The sequence below is a fragment of the Sitodiplosis mosellana genome, unplaced genomic scaffold (assembly GCF_009176505.1).
Source record: "Sitodiplosis mosellana isolate CC-2019 unplaced genomic scaffold, AAFC_SMos_1.0 Smas_scaffold_6170, whole genome shotgun sequence".
NCBI classification, from domain to species: domain Eukaryota; kingdom Metazoa; phylum Arthropoda; class Insecta; order Diptera; family Cecidomyiidae; genus Sitodiplosis; species Sitodiplosis mosellana.
In genome coordinates, this window is record NW_022601411.1 from 1,319,098 (window position 1) to 1,336,031 (window position 16,934).

Below are 16,934 nucleotides of genomic sequence, written 5' to 3' on the forward strand. Positions count from 1 at the left end.
AAAAAATAATTAGCCAGTAAGTGAAAAAGAAAACAACAACAACAGACGAATAATGAAAAGAAACTGAAAATCGTCGTTCGATTTTGCAAGAATGCGTTTTGTGTGGATTGTCAGGCGTGAGGTCAAAATAGCCCAATTCATTGGACATTGCAATGCACGCAGTTCACAAAGTTCTACCTTTTCTTTACTCTGTGGTTTGTTTGATTTCGATTCGATTAGAATGCAAAACGGCGCGAATTCAAAAGCGATATTATTCTGTTATATCAAATGTTCATTTTTTTTTTCAATTTTATGAATCGACTGCGGGATTCATGCGACGATTTGAGAGAATGCCATTCATCGATTTTTTATGTGTTGTTGTGAGTACAATTCGTGTCGCACACTCTTTTATGAGGTTAAATAAATTGTAAACAATAAGTGCTTACAAAAACAAATCACTTTAACGTATTTGTTTGTTAAGCCTCTTTGCTTTCCGTACGTACAACAAATTTCGTTCGAAGATTCGGAGTTTTTTTTACGTTTTTTCTTCGTCTACGCCGTCAACGTCGTTCTACAGTCGACGAAACGTGTAAATACGACCGAATGAATTTAATTGCTGGTTTATGATAAAATAAACAAAGCAGATTGATAGAGTTGATGAGCAAGCGAGAGAGAGAGAGAGAGAGAGAGAGAGAGAGGCGTGTGTTTATGTGAAATAACGAGGCATAAATCTAGCTCAATGAAATTTTTATTCGGATGAGCATCGGCTAATGGAGAGAAGCCCAATGTTTTGTGGCCAGCCTCAAGACATAAACGGCCCGCGCTAGATCAAGAGTCAGTGAAAGTCGGGCGATGTGTTGGTGGTGAATCACCACTGCTGTGATTTTATTTCACTTTACATTTCTTTTCATATTCAATTGTGAAGCTGTTTCATTTAATAGCCTTTAATCGCTTCATTGTTTGGCGCATAATGTGCGCTAAAACTTTAGTCTGCGGTATTCCCGAAAACTCGACACACAGAAGAAAAAACCCTTCTCCGTTGTGCCAAAGCCATTGCCGAAGCCTTGAACTTTACATTTCATGCCTTGTTTAGCCTTCGGATTGAGTATGGCCCGGTGCGATGTACGGTCGATGGCAAACTGAACCACGCAACACACACACTCAAGGCAACCAGTGAAATTCTCACTTCTAATCCTTGAACAGCCACCACCACCACAACAAAACTCATTGTTATTTGACGTAATCCTATTTCGGTCGTATTATTATTTAATTTTCTTTTTTTTTCTTTGACGCTGTAATTGTCTTGAGACTGAAAGTGGATAGAAGGAACGAGCGATAGCAGAGACAGAAGAGTGATTGCGAAATGGAAAAGATTGGCGACGGAGAAAGAGCCAGAGATCGAGAGAGAACGAAATAGAGCGAGGGCTAGACATTGAGTGAAAGAGGAATATTGAACAAAGAATGGAAAAACACGGCAATAGAAAAAGCCAATTGAATTTTGATTTTGTGCATTTAACATATTCAGTGGCTGTTGTGTGAGTGTCAAAATTGCGCGTTCATTCCCACTGTTTCTCGCATCGAATTAAAAAGAATTATCACGGATCATTCAAATGGCACATTCGATCTCTCTCTCTCTATACGTTTTTTTACGTCGTCTTTCTTCGACTTGAATTCGACATGTGTGTATTATCATCATGGACAGTGCCGGTTTTATTGACCCCAAATCCACTACTATGGAGTTGATTTCAGAGTACAAAAACAGTAGTGCGAAAACAAAAACACACGAAACAAATCGATTGCACAATGTGAATATTTTGTACAATCATTTAGCCGTAATTGTACCTTGAATGTGTCATCTGTTGGCCGAAAACAAGGCAAACATTATGTGCGGCATAAAACAATAGGCCAAAAAAATGTGTTCCACTTGTGAATTGCTTTGTCTTCGAATCATACACAGTCCGCTCACTCTATTGTACGCAATGTTATAATTAAAAATTTGATTTCGTTCAATAAACATCCAAAGATTGGATTGATCGACTCAAAACACTCCATTTTGATGAATAAAACATTGAATTCGGGCAAAAACTTTGATTTGATCGTGTCGAATACGTCGATCTGGTAATTTTGCCACGTTTCGTCCGATTTGATTTGTAAATTAAACCAAGAATACGGCCGAATCGGAACAATTGGTAGGAAGCCATCGAACCAATCGAAAGAACTTTTGAAATTTTCGCGATAGTTTGCCGGGAATGAATGTGCGCATTTTGCTTCATTGACCTTTCAGCAAAAAATACAGTTTGAGCTAGAGTTTGAGGTGATCAAAAATGTAATGGTCTCTTCGGTGGTTGTGCCACCAATGGAAGATCGAAACAACAGCTAACATCGAAGTCAACGTTCGCATTGCAATGCAAATTTTGGATTTCAAGAGAATAACCGCGAATTCTTTATCACAAATAAAAATTTATAAGAAAATTTGATCTTATCATAGAATAAAAAAAATCTTGAAATCAGAATGAAGCACCAAGAGTCTCGGTCCAAAATGCAAAAAGTGCAAAAAATCAAATTAATTCAAATTTGAACGAAAAATTAGCAAAAATCAAGTCTAGACATGTAGAAAAGTTTAAATCAAATCACTCGGCCATTTTCCGCCCTATAAGCGCCTTCGATCAATTTAAAACGTCGTTAGACCCAGGTGGAGTTTCATGATGTTTCAAGAAGTTTCATCATGACAGAAAAGTGTATACTTTATGCTAAATAGCACTAGTTTCTATTCTTACTGTGAATAAAGTGCAATTATGATTTTCTCATACAGCCATGATGGGATGCATCGTCATAGTTCGAATGCTATGGCTTTTAATCTATCTCTCTCTCTCTATGTTCACCACGTGCCATTTACACGAAATGGATTTTTAAGTGTTTCGATGCAACAATGTCATTGTTTGCATTATCATTATCGCTTTGGCGGCAGCAGCGACTACGACAACGATGGCGACGCCGACCGAAATTCATTCAACAAAATGCATTGTTTTGCTAATGCATTGCACTTACACATCAATTTATGCATGTTTCGATGTCGACGCGTCATTATCATATATATTCGAGTGATGTGTTTGCTACACAGTTGTTGTTGGTGCTGCTGCTCGTTGCCTTCATCGCCGTTGACGTTGGTAACTAAACCATTTCGTGTGTAATTTATGTCACTCTATCTCGGTCTACGTGTGTGTGTGTGTGTGTCTGACTGAGTAAGTGAGTGAGTGTGTCTGGGCGCGCAAAAATCTGGGCAAACTCGAATGCATAACATCGATTCAAAGCGCCCCATTCAGCCAACAACACAATGGCCGCGACATACACTCATGAATATGGTTGCGTGCTCATTTTTTGGTTCCGTTGTCGTGCGAGCACCATTTATCCAGCATTTTGGCATCGTGTGCGCACATAGGGAAATTTCTATGTCAATACAACCAAGCCAAAAAAAATGAAGGAAGTCATTTGTTTGCCCGCTCTCGCTATCTCTCGCTCTCTCTCTCTCGTTTTCTTGGTTCAACTCGAGTTCGTTGGTTGGTTGGCTCGTTTTTTCTTCATCGTATGAATTTTTCTACATGTGATTTATTTCGCGCAGCAAACGAACGTGTTTTTATAGTTTCTGAATGAAAATTCCATTGACCTTTTCCGTGGTGGTACAACGAATCAAAAATGGTGACCGAAAGTCCTTTGGTTCGACGATGACGATGACGATGACGATGACGTTGCCGTTGCCGGCATATAGTTTCGTTTTGGGCGACTAAAGTGCCCATGCTGTTCAATTATATCGCGCGATTAACTAGAATAAGTTGTCGCTGAATGTCGGCAAGCCAACGACAATACCGCCTTTCATGAGTAGCACCACGTTCATGACAGAGAGAAAGAGAACCGTTTGCAATTCCATACATCGATGTGATTCCGAAAGGAAGTCAGTCGTTCGTTTTCAATGAGATTATTTTTTGAAAACAAATTTCATTTCCGTACATTCGCCCAGAACCCGAAATAAACCAACAGCACCCGTCGAAATGAACAAACCGCGAATTTCAGCCGAAAAAAACACATTCCAATTTACCACAAGACAGAAACAAATTTTCTTCGAATAATTTATGCGACGAAATGAATGTGGAAGAAAAAAAAAACATCGACACTTACCCCATCATGTCCCAAAAATTGTATTGTTGCATGTGAACTAAGTTTATTCTGGAAAAAAGAGAGAAAAAACGGGTTAGTTGAAATATCGAGAAAATGGTGTTTAACCGAAAAACCAAAATAAGACTATACTTAAAAGAATTTGAATTCGACAGCAAAAAAAAAAATGGTTTCGATTTATGAGTCAATTTCGTGGGGATGATAATGGCACCAATAATAATGGTGCTCATTTGACTGATGATTTTCATCACTCTTCTGAAAGTTGATCCTTCGATTTGAGTTCAGCTCAGAACTGAACTGAATTCAGTTCCTTGTTAACAAGGAAAGCAAACTATAAAAATATAACCAAAAAATGGCAACGAATAATAAAATCCACTTGGTTTCGACGTGAAACGAGTGATTTTTGGTGTACTTGATGGCTTGTGTAATAGCATGGAAGTCAAATAAATGTTATCATAGTCTGATATCGGCTTTGTAATTTCGCTCGATTCAAATTATAGCAGTATAGAATAAATCGACGAAGAGCACAGCGACAAAAAGGTCGACGAAAAAAAAAACGTCAACGAAGAAAAAAATCGTTCTAAACTATAAAAAAAAAGCGGCGCCATCGATGATGCGGCTCTAAAAATGATAATATCTCAAATGCAATTGATTATACAGTGTTTTTTTTTTGTCTTCATTCTACTACGAAATCGTTTGCAAGGCTGTCGCGGAACGCCAATTCTGGGTTAAATAAATTCCATGCTCTCGACGACGAAAAGAAAAAAAGAACAATTCGACAACTCAATGTGGTGCAGGTCGTTAAAAGTAGCCCGTTTGTCTACTAATTGAATATCAAAAAAGCCACAACAACAACGTCGATAATGAAAAAAAAACCACACGGAATTATCACGGAAATCTAGATGCTTATCCACATTTGGCGTGTTATTTATTTGCTTTGCGCTCAATAATCGTAACAAAATTCAAACTCATTAAATAATCATATTTATGCATTGAAATTAGATAATGACATTATCATTTGTGTTTTAATTCAACGGCAGAGAGAGAGAGAGAGAAAGAGAGAGAGAGAGAGTGCAGAGCAGAACAGAAGCAGAAACAAAACACAAACACACACACTAACTCTGCAATTAAACATGTTAAAAACAATTTGTTCGAGAGACGGAACACAGCTTTGACGTTGATCGCTCGATTTATACGGGGACAAAATGCACTGTCCTGATAAGCTGGTTCCCATTTAATATATCGATTGTTCTTTTTTGTGTTTTTCGTTGATATTCATTTATTTATAGTGTGGTTTTGTTTTTGTTCCTCTTTTGCTCTCGTTTAGCTCTTACTCGCCACTCATTCGTTCAATCAAATCGCTACTTCACTTGCTCCGTTCTCATGGTTTTTTTTTTTTCGTTTTGTTTCTTCATCAGCATGGACAATAAAAGCACCAAATGCGATGCATTTTCCAGTGTTCCGCACTTGGTGCGCTTCACAGCTCTAATCCCAATGCATCATCATAAAACAGAAGTTGAGCTGTGTGAGTTGGCGAAGAGGAACTCGTCGATAATCACACATAATTATACCTAAAGAAATACACTAAAGATTTGTTTTCTCTCTCTCTCTCTCTCTCTCGCTTTAACGAAATTATGTTGAAATTTATGTTAACCGTCGCCACCGTCACCACCACCACCGCCGCCGCTGCTGCTGCCACCACAGCCACTGCCGTCGCTTCGTTGTTGCCACTGTTTCTATTTTTGCGATGCACTTTATCAACTACAGCCATTTATATTTTCATGCCGTTTCATAAACAGATCGAAACACGATGCAAATGTGCAACGAAATATAAAAACCAAGTGAAACAGAAGCAGAGAGAGAAGCAACAGCAAAAAGCGACGTGTAATGTGCATGTGTCGCGTTTCTTTGTTCATTTATTGTTGTCGACCACAAAGGTATTATATCAAAGCGTGGCTAAATTTAGAGCAACTCATTGAAAATTGATTTTGCTGTTGATTTGCATGCAACAACGTGTAGCCTCTAAAGCCGAATGACGGCGACGTGTGGCAGCAGCGACGACGACGACGACGACAACGGTGTTGATGCATCAAGAAACGATTCGTATTTTTAAAATGCACAATGACACTTTATGGATGCCATTTTAAATATGATGCACATCTATTTTTATACCCAAAATATTTATAGAAAAAGGGGAAGATCCTGTTCGCATTCAATTCGGAGAGAAAATTATTTATTTGCATTGTGATGATGAACGCAAGCAAACTTTTCGTATTTTGTTTATTTTGACTAGGAGGAAGTTTTATTTTAGAGGAGACAAATTTAAAGATTTTCTTCCTTCTTTTTTGTTCAAAGAAGAAAATTTAAATTTTTTCTCAAGGTAAATGCATTTTTCAGGCGAACTCGGAAGGGAAATTCTTCCTTTGCGGCAAAAAAGAAATTTTATGTAAACGACAAATTCATCGTTCGATTTAATATTGAAGCAAATTCCAAATCATTCCTTCTTTCACCTTATTCATTACATTCATTCATATTTAAACTTGAAAATTTTCCATCATTCGATTGAAATCGCACTTTGGATTGGCCTCAAGGAGTATTTTACATTTGGTCCGACTCTTGAATTGTGATCCTTCAATGTCATGAATTGTGTGCGTGCATGTGTGAGAGTCAAACAGGTTTCTGTTTAGCGCTATTTTGGCACTCATTCAGTGTGACATGCAGTAAAATAGAGAGAAAATTTTGAAAGCAAACGTTCGAGAAAAAAACAACACGAATCAGTTGCACACCGGAAAGGTATGACGATTGGCTACACAGAGAGTGTGAGTATCACTCGACACCACTTTGTCAATCATATCTCATCTTGATTCGACTCCGTGAGCTCGTTTTCTTCTGCTTCTTCGATCGGGTTGCAACACGTGATCATATACAAACGATATGTATGCAAAAGCAAAGGTACTGCTGGCCATACAAAGCCAACACATTAAACTTGTTATGGAATGTGTTTTAATATGATTTCGTTTTTTTTTTGGGTTCTTTTCATTCCGTTTTGTCCCTTGTTTCTCTCACTCGAATACACAAGCACATATATATATGCAGACACAATTCCAAAACAATCACAGTCCAATCGATTTTTATGCACTTACAACGGATAGTTCTTTTTTCTGTCTTTCTTTGGTTTTTCCATCATTTTTTGGTGTTACCTATGCTTCTTTTTTTTCTCTCATTGTGCATTTTAAAGAACATCTGCTCCGGCCATAAACACACCGAATATACGACGAAAATAAGGTTGAAGAAATGGTAAAGAGTAAGAAAGAGAGCAGAAAAAAATCCCATGAATAAGATGGAAATGAAACAGAATAGCGATCGTAAGGAAGAAACACCGAAAAAAAGGTAGAACAAAAATACCCAAATTGTAATACAATTGAAAGGACGAACAATGATACCGCACACACGCACATGTATATGTGTCTAGTTTTTCTTCGGTTCATTCTACTCGAGAGCGAGAGTGAGGCAGTGTGAGAGAGAGAGAGCGAGAGCGACAGTGAGATAGACAACATGAGAGAGAGACAGAGAGATGAAGAAAAGAAAAATCAGTTTACTATGCCATTAAATGACGACGAGGACCAAGCACCGATTCATGCGGGCCAAATTCGTTCCATTTTGGTGCGGTGCAGTTTGAGGCGATTTATCATGCGCAACATATACACACACACGCGCTCGGTGAATGAGCTTGTCGGCGCGCACTGGATTGAAATCACACACACCAATTTCGGTGCGTACATGCAATCGCATCCCATCGGGCTAAAGTGTGCGGCTGCCACGCACCGTAATTTTTTTCTTCTCTCTCTCTCTTTTTGTTGATCCAATCGAATTTTTACTGATTTTTGAGGCAGATGTTATTCTCTCGCTTTTTTCTCTCTGTTGTTGACGTTTATCATCTTTGTCGACAGCTTCTTTTCCTCGTTTTGTTGTTGCTATCGTTTTTAAGTGCATATAATAAAAAAAAAAACTTTGAAAGAATCATCATTCATATAGACATTTTTTGTTGTTGTTTGGTTTTCTGTGTTCTTTTTCATGGTTTGCTATTGTTGTTGAACCCATCCAAAAAATGATGTTGCACATGTTTACACCGAGCGCACATTACACGTCTCTCTCTCTCTCCCTCGTTTTACCTGTGTGTGCAGTTCGATGTAACTTGTTCGTGAATGGTTCGTTTCAAACAAAGAGCATCCTCATAAATAGCCGAACATCGACTCGTTCAAAATGGGAAAATAAATTATTTGTACCAAATGAAAGGGAGAAAAAAACCTGACAAACTGAAAATCATTGGATTTTGAGTCAATACGGAATTTATTGAAGAGATTTGCCGTAAATCGCCATCAATCGAACAGTTTGTGTGGTGGCTTAACTTTTCTATTCATTCAATCGCTTTTTTGAGCATTTTTGATGATCATTCAATACCAATGGAAAAGATCGACAGAGAGAGAAAGAAAACGACGGTTTGTTTTTGCTTCAATAAACTGCCTCTTACGGAAAGTTGAACCATATTTCGTTTCGAAAGCAACAAATTATTTTCGAAATGCCTTTACTTTCAATTGAAAGTTATCCACCAAAACTGTGTTTTTTTTTTCTCTTCAAAACAACAAAAATCGAATCACTCCAAATACAGCGATTTTTATTTTCTACTCAAAAATTAACCAAGACACAAAAACATTTTTTTTTTGTCGTCAGTTTTTATCAAGTGTGAATCGAGCGGCCGTATTTGGAATTGTCAAATGAGGTTTTTAGCTATAAATGAACGGTTTTTTGGTGCAGTTCGAATAGAGTGTTGCATTTCACAATTAATATCGTACGTTGTGACTTTGTTGGGCTGGTACGGTGTACCCGTCTGTGTGTGCATGCATTTGTGTTGGTGAGCAGCTGCAGCTGCGACAGAGAGAAAAAAATCTCGTCTTCGTTCATTTTCGTTTTGCGTAAATTTCTGGCCGGTCTTTCATCTCAGTGATGCTTTTAGGGTTTTTTTTTCTCTCAATCTTTCTCTCTTTTAAATATTCCGTTTCTTCCAAATGATCAGCCTACGACGCAGGCTCTGCGTTGTCCGACCAAACTCATAAATGCAGTTCATCGACAGACCAAAGATCGAGACAGTTTAAAGTTTTTTTTTTGTATTCGATGCATGTGTTGCGATAACATGGACTTGATGCAAATGTTCTACGGCAGAACCAAAGTGCATGGCACAAGGAAATACATTGAACCTGTGCTAATTTCAATAGTTATGTTAACGAATGAATGAGGTAGCTGTAACTAACTTTGACGAATGTTTTATTCAAAGAAGAAAATTTGATTTTTTCGATGTTTTGCTTAAAATATCAACCAAATTTGTACCAAATTCAATTTTAACGACTTTACTAAGAAATCAAATTGGACCGGAGAGAGTTGAAAAAGACTGAGAGAGGGAGAACTTTGACCCAATAGCGGTCAATTCATTGAACAATCCTGAATTTGTCTTTGAAAGAACATTTGAAAGAAGTTTAAACTTCAAAGATGACACTTCATTGTGCCGTGAATAGATTGAGTTTTTCACTAATTCACATTATCGCCATAAACAAATTGACTTCAAGAAACCGAACATTGAAATCATTTCTTCGTTTACTTCAAAAGAAGAGCTCAAAAATAGTTTTTCGCCAGTCTATAAGTTGGTTTAGTCCACAACACTGTTGATTCAATTGAATCGCTATAAGCAAAAACTCATTTTATTGATAAATCTCAACACGAAAATGAATTGCATCAGCCGAGAAAAAGTGTTTGTGCCACTCTCCTTCTGCGATTGGGTGGCATTGCAATCAAATGTGAAACACACATGCACATCATTTGCATTGAGAATTCGAATACATCGTCAAAACTGCCAGTAAATAATGTATAAAGTGTATAATATTGATTCAATTGAAATGCACAATGTGTCACTCGGCTAAATTTGTCTGTTTGCGATTTTCGTTTTTCGCTTTTTTCGCCGTTTTTTCTCCCTCCCTCTCTCTCTCTCTCTCTCTCTCGCTATCCTTCTGTCTCTTTTTCTCTTTGTCAATCGCTGTATAATTGGCAACGACTTACATATAAACCAAATAAATAAATTCGGTATTATCAATAAAGTGAAGTAATTGCCGTGCATTTTTCTGTTGGTTGTCGTCACTTTTGATTCAGTGACCGGAAAAAAAAGCTATCTACACATGGCTTTTGCAATTTCGCAAAGTAACAATCGAATTGTGAAAAGTGTGTGCGTCGCGTACGCCGCTCGGCGCGCACTCGCCCAGAAGAGAGGAAAACAACGAGCGAAATGAACAGTAGCAGCAGCGAAAAAAAAAAAGAAAACGACGGTGAATTATAATGGTGGCGTACGTGCATTCTGTGACGCGATCTCTATCAAACTTATATAAAAATCAAAAAGCAGTGGCAACAGCGAAAAAAGCGCACACGCACAACGCACTTTTTTGTTGCTTTTTTAGTTTTTACTTTTCATGAAATGAAGAGAAAAAAAAAATTGTTTCATTTTTGTTGTCTTCTGCTTGTCTGTCACATTCGTTGCCACTGCACGTAATATAATTTTGCAGACAATTGATTTGGAGTGCGTACTATCTGGCAATCACCTTTCGTCCAAATACAATTTTATGAGTGCACAAACAAACGCGCGGCTCGCGCGAAATGAACACACGCTAGCAAAACTCGAAAGAAGAAGAAAAAACACAATCGAGTGTTAAATCCAACTCCTATCACGCCAATTTTCAGTTGATTTTTTTTTCTTGCTCTCTGTTCAGTCGTCTTGCAAGTTTTAAACGCAATTTGTGCTTTTTTTTCCCGTTCGTACTTAATTCTTTTTCATTTTCAATTTTGTCTTGGAAATTCCAAGTCGGAATTGTGGGGCAATGGAGAGCTAACGCCGCCCAGAAATGCGACCGAGTTTCAATTAAACCGTTCGGGCTCTGGGTGTGTGTGTGTGTGTGTGTTACGTTGCAGATTACATAATTTTTTATTTTATCGTAAATTGCGTATGCTTTTTATGGGCTGAAAATGAAGCGAGCGAGAAAGAGTTTTCTTGCTTCTTTTATACACGTTTATCACGATTCACTGGCATGGCATTATTTTTCATTGTTTTCAGCCTTTTTTTTCCCCTTTTTCGTACTTTTATTGTATGTAGGTTGTTTTGCATATCTTCACTGCGTTTGCAATTATTGTCTTTCTCTTTGTCATAATTTGTGCTTTTTTTTTTCTTTCGTTTCTGTTCAATGAATCTAAATGGCTTGGATTTATTGATTGAGAATGTAAAATTATGACTGTCGGCTTTGATTGGGAGCGTTGAGTGAACTTTTCAGAAGTATAACGGCATGTCGTCAACACGATATTTGTTATGCATAAAAAGGGTTTTTGTTTGAATTGAACTCAAAAAGTTGGCCAAATCAAATGGCGGAAGGCGTGCAACATGTCGAAGGTGGCGTTGTTTGAAACTAGTACTAGATATCAGTAAATTTTGTTAACAGGAACTAGAATTTTCCACTGAAAAGTACATTGATCGTCCAAACGATTTGGAACCGGATCAATGCTGTTCCCATTCAACAAAGTACAAACACAAACAGGTACTAGCATCGATTGTTATCGTCAAACACATATCGTTTTGAATTCCAAAAGGCACAAAAAGAAATACAAGAAGAGCAGAGAGAGAGAGAGAGAGAGGAAAAAAAATGCAAAATAGCGAATGGGTCGATCTCAAAATACGAACATATCGATCGAATTCAGTGAGTTGCGAACGTCAACAGTGACAACAACAACGAACGAAGCGAAAACGTTGTGAATATCGAGTGAGAGAGAGAGAGAGAAAAGACACACAATCCGATTTCATGTCGAACGATTCCAATATCGGCTGTGTGTTTGTTGTGTAAAGCTTTGCTATTTTGTGTGTTGCACGTCTGTATGTGACCTTGCATTGTAGGTCAGTAAATCTCATTTTGACGGTTTTTTCTCTATCTCTGGCTCTCTCTCTCGCTCACTCGCTCGCTTGCTCACACAGTCGCGCTTGCTCACTCTGTATTTATTTATATGGTTGTTGTGGCTGCTGTTGCTGCCGCGCTCGCACTCCTCTTGCCATTCGATATATGTGGATATTAATGGCAACCACGTCTCTTTTTCTCTCTCTCTCTCTCTCTCTCTCTCTCTCTCTGACTCGACTCGCCTCTGAAGTTTCGATTGCGTATTTATGCTTGTTTGCACGCTCTCTAATTTAAATTCGTACATATACTCTCATGTAGAAATATTTTGATATGTTCTCTGCTTTGCCGTTTTTTTTCACTTCTCTCTTCCACTCTCATTTTGTCTCTATCGCTCATTTGAGCTCTGTCTCGCTTTTTCTTTCTCATTCCATCATTTCTATCTTTTTCTATTCCGTCTAACTCTTTCTCTATCTCTCATTCGCTCCTGTTGCACTGTTACTGTGTCGCCGCACATTAGTTTTGCGTGCACAGTGCCAGTACCACGATCGGTAAAAATTCAACGGAGCACAAAACAACGAGCGAACTAATGAAAGAAGCAAAAAAATTATACCGCATTCGAAAATGAATAATATGAGTTAAATGTGAGAGAAAAACAAAGAATTGCGATGAATCGCAAATCATCATTTATTTGCCGTTTGATGAGTCATCATTGAAAATTCACGTTTTATTTTCAACAACTTCTCTCGAGCCCGCACGCCACCGCTCGCTCCCTCGCTCGCACAACATTATTTTAAACGAGATCACATGGAAGTTTTTGGTTTTTGTATGTGATATGCACACACCAATTTTGTACAATGGCCATGAATTGTTGGATTTTTTGTTCGTCGAATTCTCTCTATTTCGGTTGTGTTCGGCATGACATTAGGCGGGTTTTGAATGTTTTTAGCGTTTGAATATGGGTACCAATGACGTGATGGTCGGTGTGCGCAGCTATCATGTCTGTTTGAGTCCCAAATTGGTGCTCCATATTGATCGCCAATTTTTGATGTGGTCCAGTGACACTGCCGTGAAAATCCTTCAATGAATTTTGGATCAATGGAGAAATCTCTCTTTTCTTGCCTCTTTCTCGTTTTGTCTTTGATTTTGTTGCAAATGCAATTCAAACGTTGAATTCTTTTGTTCAGCAATAATTGCGGTCCTGACGACCTGGCACTGTCACAATTTAATTCATGATTTATAGCACGTAAAACACATCGCTTGAATAGTTGCAGAAGGTAAGTGATTTTGATTTGATATGCATAAATCGTGTTAACAACGTGCACGGCTCAATGAAAAAACATTTCGACGGGAACAACAGAACGAATGAAAAAGACGCAACGAAAAATCCTCCATAAAAATGGGTTTGGATGTGGGCTTTGCAATGATAAATTGTCAAAGCGCAAATGCGCGAGCGCACGTAGTGTCCGTGTGCTTTTTGTGTGTGTGTGTGTGTGTTTGCCGCCTAAATATGTGAATATCATGAATCATGCTCGCACAAATCTATTCTATTTTTTCCCTGTTCGAGCAAAGAACTTTCAGAGAGCAACGATTTCAGTTTTGAATCATTTCTTTAAAAAAAATCTCTCGAAAATTGTTCACAAAAACTCAAATCATTTCAAATTTAGGAGTCGTTTCGATTTCGTAGTGACATTTGATGGGATGCAATGCTATCTAAAGGTGTCAACGGACAAGTTGGGCGGACGGCGCATTTTTGTTCTTTCTTCAGTTCTTCTTTCAAAGAGTTCAGTTCCATCATGGATTCAGCAAATGATTCTAATCATCATATCAATTCGAAGCATTCAAACGAGAGAAAAATCGAGCTATCGCTCGAAAAACCATTGTGGCATCATATGAGTCAATGAAAAGTTTGGCGTTTTCTTTAAATTTTCCATCACATTTCGTCAAACTTGCTTCAAAATGTGGCACCGCGTGTGGAAGCTAAGTTATGCCACCTTCTTTCAACCAAAAATGTTTCAAAATATGTCATAAACAGCAGCCCTAGCGAACGGGTTTTTTTCTACTCAAACGATTTTTATCTATATATTTTTGTTGTGTGTGCGGACACGTTTCTATCATATTCCGAATTTAGGCTCACATAAAAATCTCTCACGCAAAGAGAGTGTCCGCAATTTGTGTGTCCGTTGTCGGTTTCATGATTTGATTTATGTTGCAAAAGAGTCTCTTTCTCGGTGTGTATCGTGCGACATTTGTTATTGTCTTTCGCTTTACCGGTGTTCCATTTTCGAGTTGTCGTCGACGTCGATTGTGTGAATGAATGCGCGATTTGTGCGTGTTTGTTTGTATGGCGAGATAAAGAATGAAGAAGAAACGGTTGTTTTAGAGTGCGCGCGCGAGATCATCGTTAAGCAATTAGCTCGATTCAAACAGATTTTTTTTTTGTTCGTTTTTTCGTTCGTTTGTTGTTGTTCATTTTATTCGCTGCTATTTTGCCGTAGTACTTCATTAGACGTGTAAAAATAGCAGAAAAAAAAGCAACAACAATAATACATCCACATACACACACACGCGTACGATAAAATGTATTTACACAATCAACACTCGAAAGACTTTCTATTTATGAATCACAGCCGATAACACGATATAAAATTGAACGTCCACTAAAAATCGGGCGATAGACCGAAAAAGCAAGTACGAGAAAGAGAGAAAAGAGCCACACATATCAATTGTGAACAAATACAATTGATTTCAATATTTCGTATTTGTTTCGGTTTGTCGATTTTATTTGATCGGTTTGTTTTTTTTTATTGCCAAATCGATTTACTCGTGATACGCCGCTTCTTCGTGTGTTTTTTCTCAGTAGAAATAAAAATAATCTTCAAATTGCATTAAATCAAAATGTAATTGAATGAAAAACAATTTCATCTTGAAACGTTAAACTTAACTCTCGGATAAATAGCCGCCGACGAAATAGTACAACGTAAAATCGTCCAAATAATACAATGTGTTTACTTCAGAAAAAACGAACAAAGTCGAAACGTATTTGTGTGTGTGTGTGTGTTTGTGATTGTTTAACTAGTTGCGAAGGGGGCAATCAATGTATTTAATGTCACTTTGGAACGAAGAATAAAAAAAAAGGCACACAAAGCACCGCTGCTCAATGAGCAAATAAATAAATTCAATTGCCGGACGTGGCAGACGATTTGCGAAATGTTCAGGCTACGAGCGGTCACCCGTGCGCTTTTTTAGAATCGTTTGGCGTATGATGATGGCTGAGACAACAAATATATGCTTTTTTGTGTCGACATTGTCGTCGAATGTGCATCACATGACCTGTTGCTAGACGAGAGAATCGAGAGATTCAGTTGTGTCTAAGCGACATCGTAGACGATGCTCAATTGCCGTTCTATCGATAACCATACATCAATTGAGACATGTGTGTATATTTGCCAATGAATTGCCGTCGCCTTTTCTTTCTCTATCTTCTCTATTGCCTTTTTCCCCATTTTGCTTGCCACCCACTTTCCACCCCACCCTTTCCACTTTTTTTTGGAACTCTTTCCAACTGGAAAGTTACTTTCCATCTGGAAAGTACTTTCCTAAAGGACAGCAAAATGCAATCTAGACCCATCTAGCTTGTAGCTTGACTCTTCTCGCCTTTTCCTGCTTGCCATCTCGTAAAACGTTTCTTCTCTTTGCTCGCTCTTTTTCCTTCTCTTGTCCACCAGCCAAATGCACTGGCATTTCATGGAAGTCATTTTCATTGAGGCTCAGTGTGCATCAGTGTGGATTTCCAGTTTATTTCAGTTAGAATCGATTCAGGTTTTTTGTGAGCACACAAAAACCGACCCGCATTTGTTTTGCTTAGAACAGCAAAATCGTTTGATTTAATTATTGTCAGCGAAACAATGGAATAGAAATGAATGGCCCGAAGCGTTTAAACTATTTTTCACAGTAAGCAATATCGATTGAAATGGAAAACACACGATTGGTTCGAATGATATTGCCGTTCGGGTTCAGTAAACAATTCTATTTCGAAGCAATTGTGATTTCATCAAAAGTCTTTCAATAGAAGAACGCGAAAACTAGATGTTTGGGTTTTTTTCCTCCAAATTTGATTTCATCTTTTTCTAGCATCGATTGTCGGTTTCTATTCTCATCTATCAACCATTGACCGGTTTTTAGTCGAAATTTAGACTTTCAAGCAACAATTTCACTAACTTCCGTCAGAAAAGACTTGAAAACGCGACGTTCCTACGTCATATGTGGTGAGAACAACACGACATTTCGAACAAACTCAATAAAACCATTCTCAAAAAATAGACGGCTGATCAATTCCATGCGAAGAATAATAATTTTTTTTTTTTTGAATATTTAAACACTTTTCGCACGTAGTCGTTTTATTTTCTTCATCTCTGGTCCTCAACGTCATTGTCTTCACATTGGATTCGAACGAAAGTGTTTCGAATAATTATCGCACGTGCTATCAGATAAACAGTGGCTGAAATTGCGACGCATCAAATTGGGTGCGTGTGTATTTTTTTCTCGTCTGTTCAGAGATTTGGAATGAGAATATCAAAAGAATCGCACACACCAAAATCGTTCAGTTAATAAAATGCATGAGAATGTTGTAATGGTTCCGTTTTTCATTTAGTTCAATTAAAAAGAGGCCCATCGTTTTGCTACCATATGGGACGCGAGGGGCATACCGAAAAAAAAACATATCTATATTTATCGTAATCGGTGTAAAGCCAGAGAGGGAGAGAGAGAGCGTTCGATGATGACGCATTTATGTATGAATATGTGTGTAAG

General features: G+C 38.0%; 1 protein-coding gene across 9 annotated transcripts in view; it reads right to left on the reverse strand.

Annotated features, from left to right (window-relative positions):
• Positions 1–16,934, reverse strand: part of LOC129576054 (RNA polymerase II elongation factor Ell) — a 75,964-nt gene that overhangs the window by 22,663 nt on the left and 36,367 nt on the right. For all 9 annotated transcript variants that reach the window (XM_055460505.1, XM_055460506.1, XM_055460507.1 and 6 more), the window contains one exon: positions 4,153–4,200. In XM_055460505.1, the coding sequence (XP_055316480.1) occupies positions 4,153–4,200 (48 nt within the window). The remainder of the gene's footprint in view (positions 1–4,152; positions 4,201–16,934) is intronic.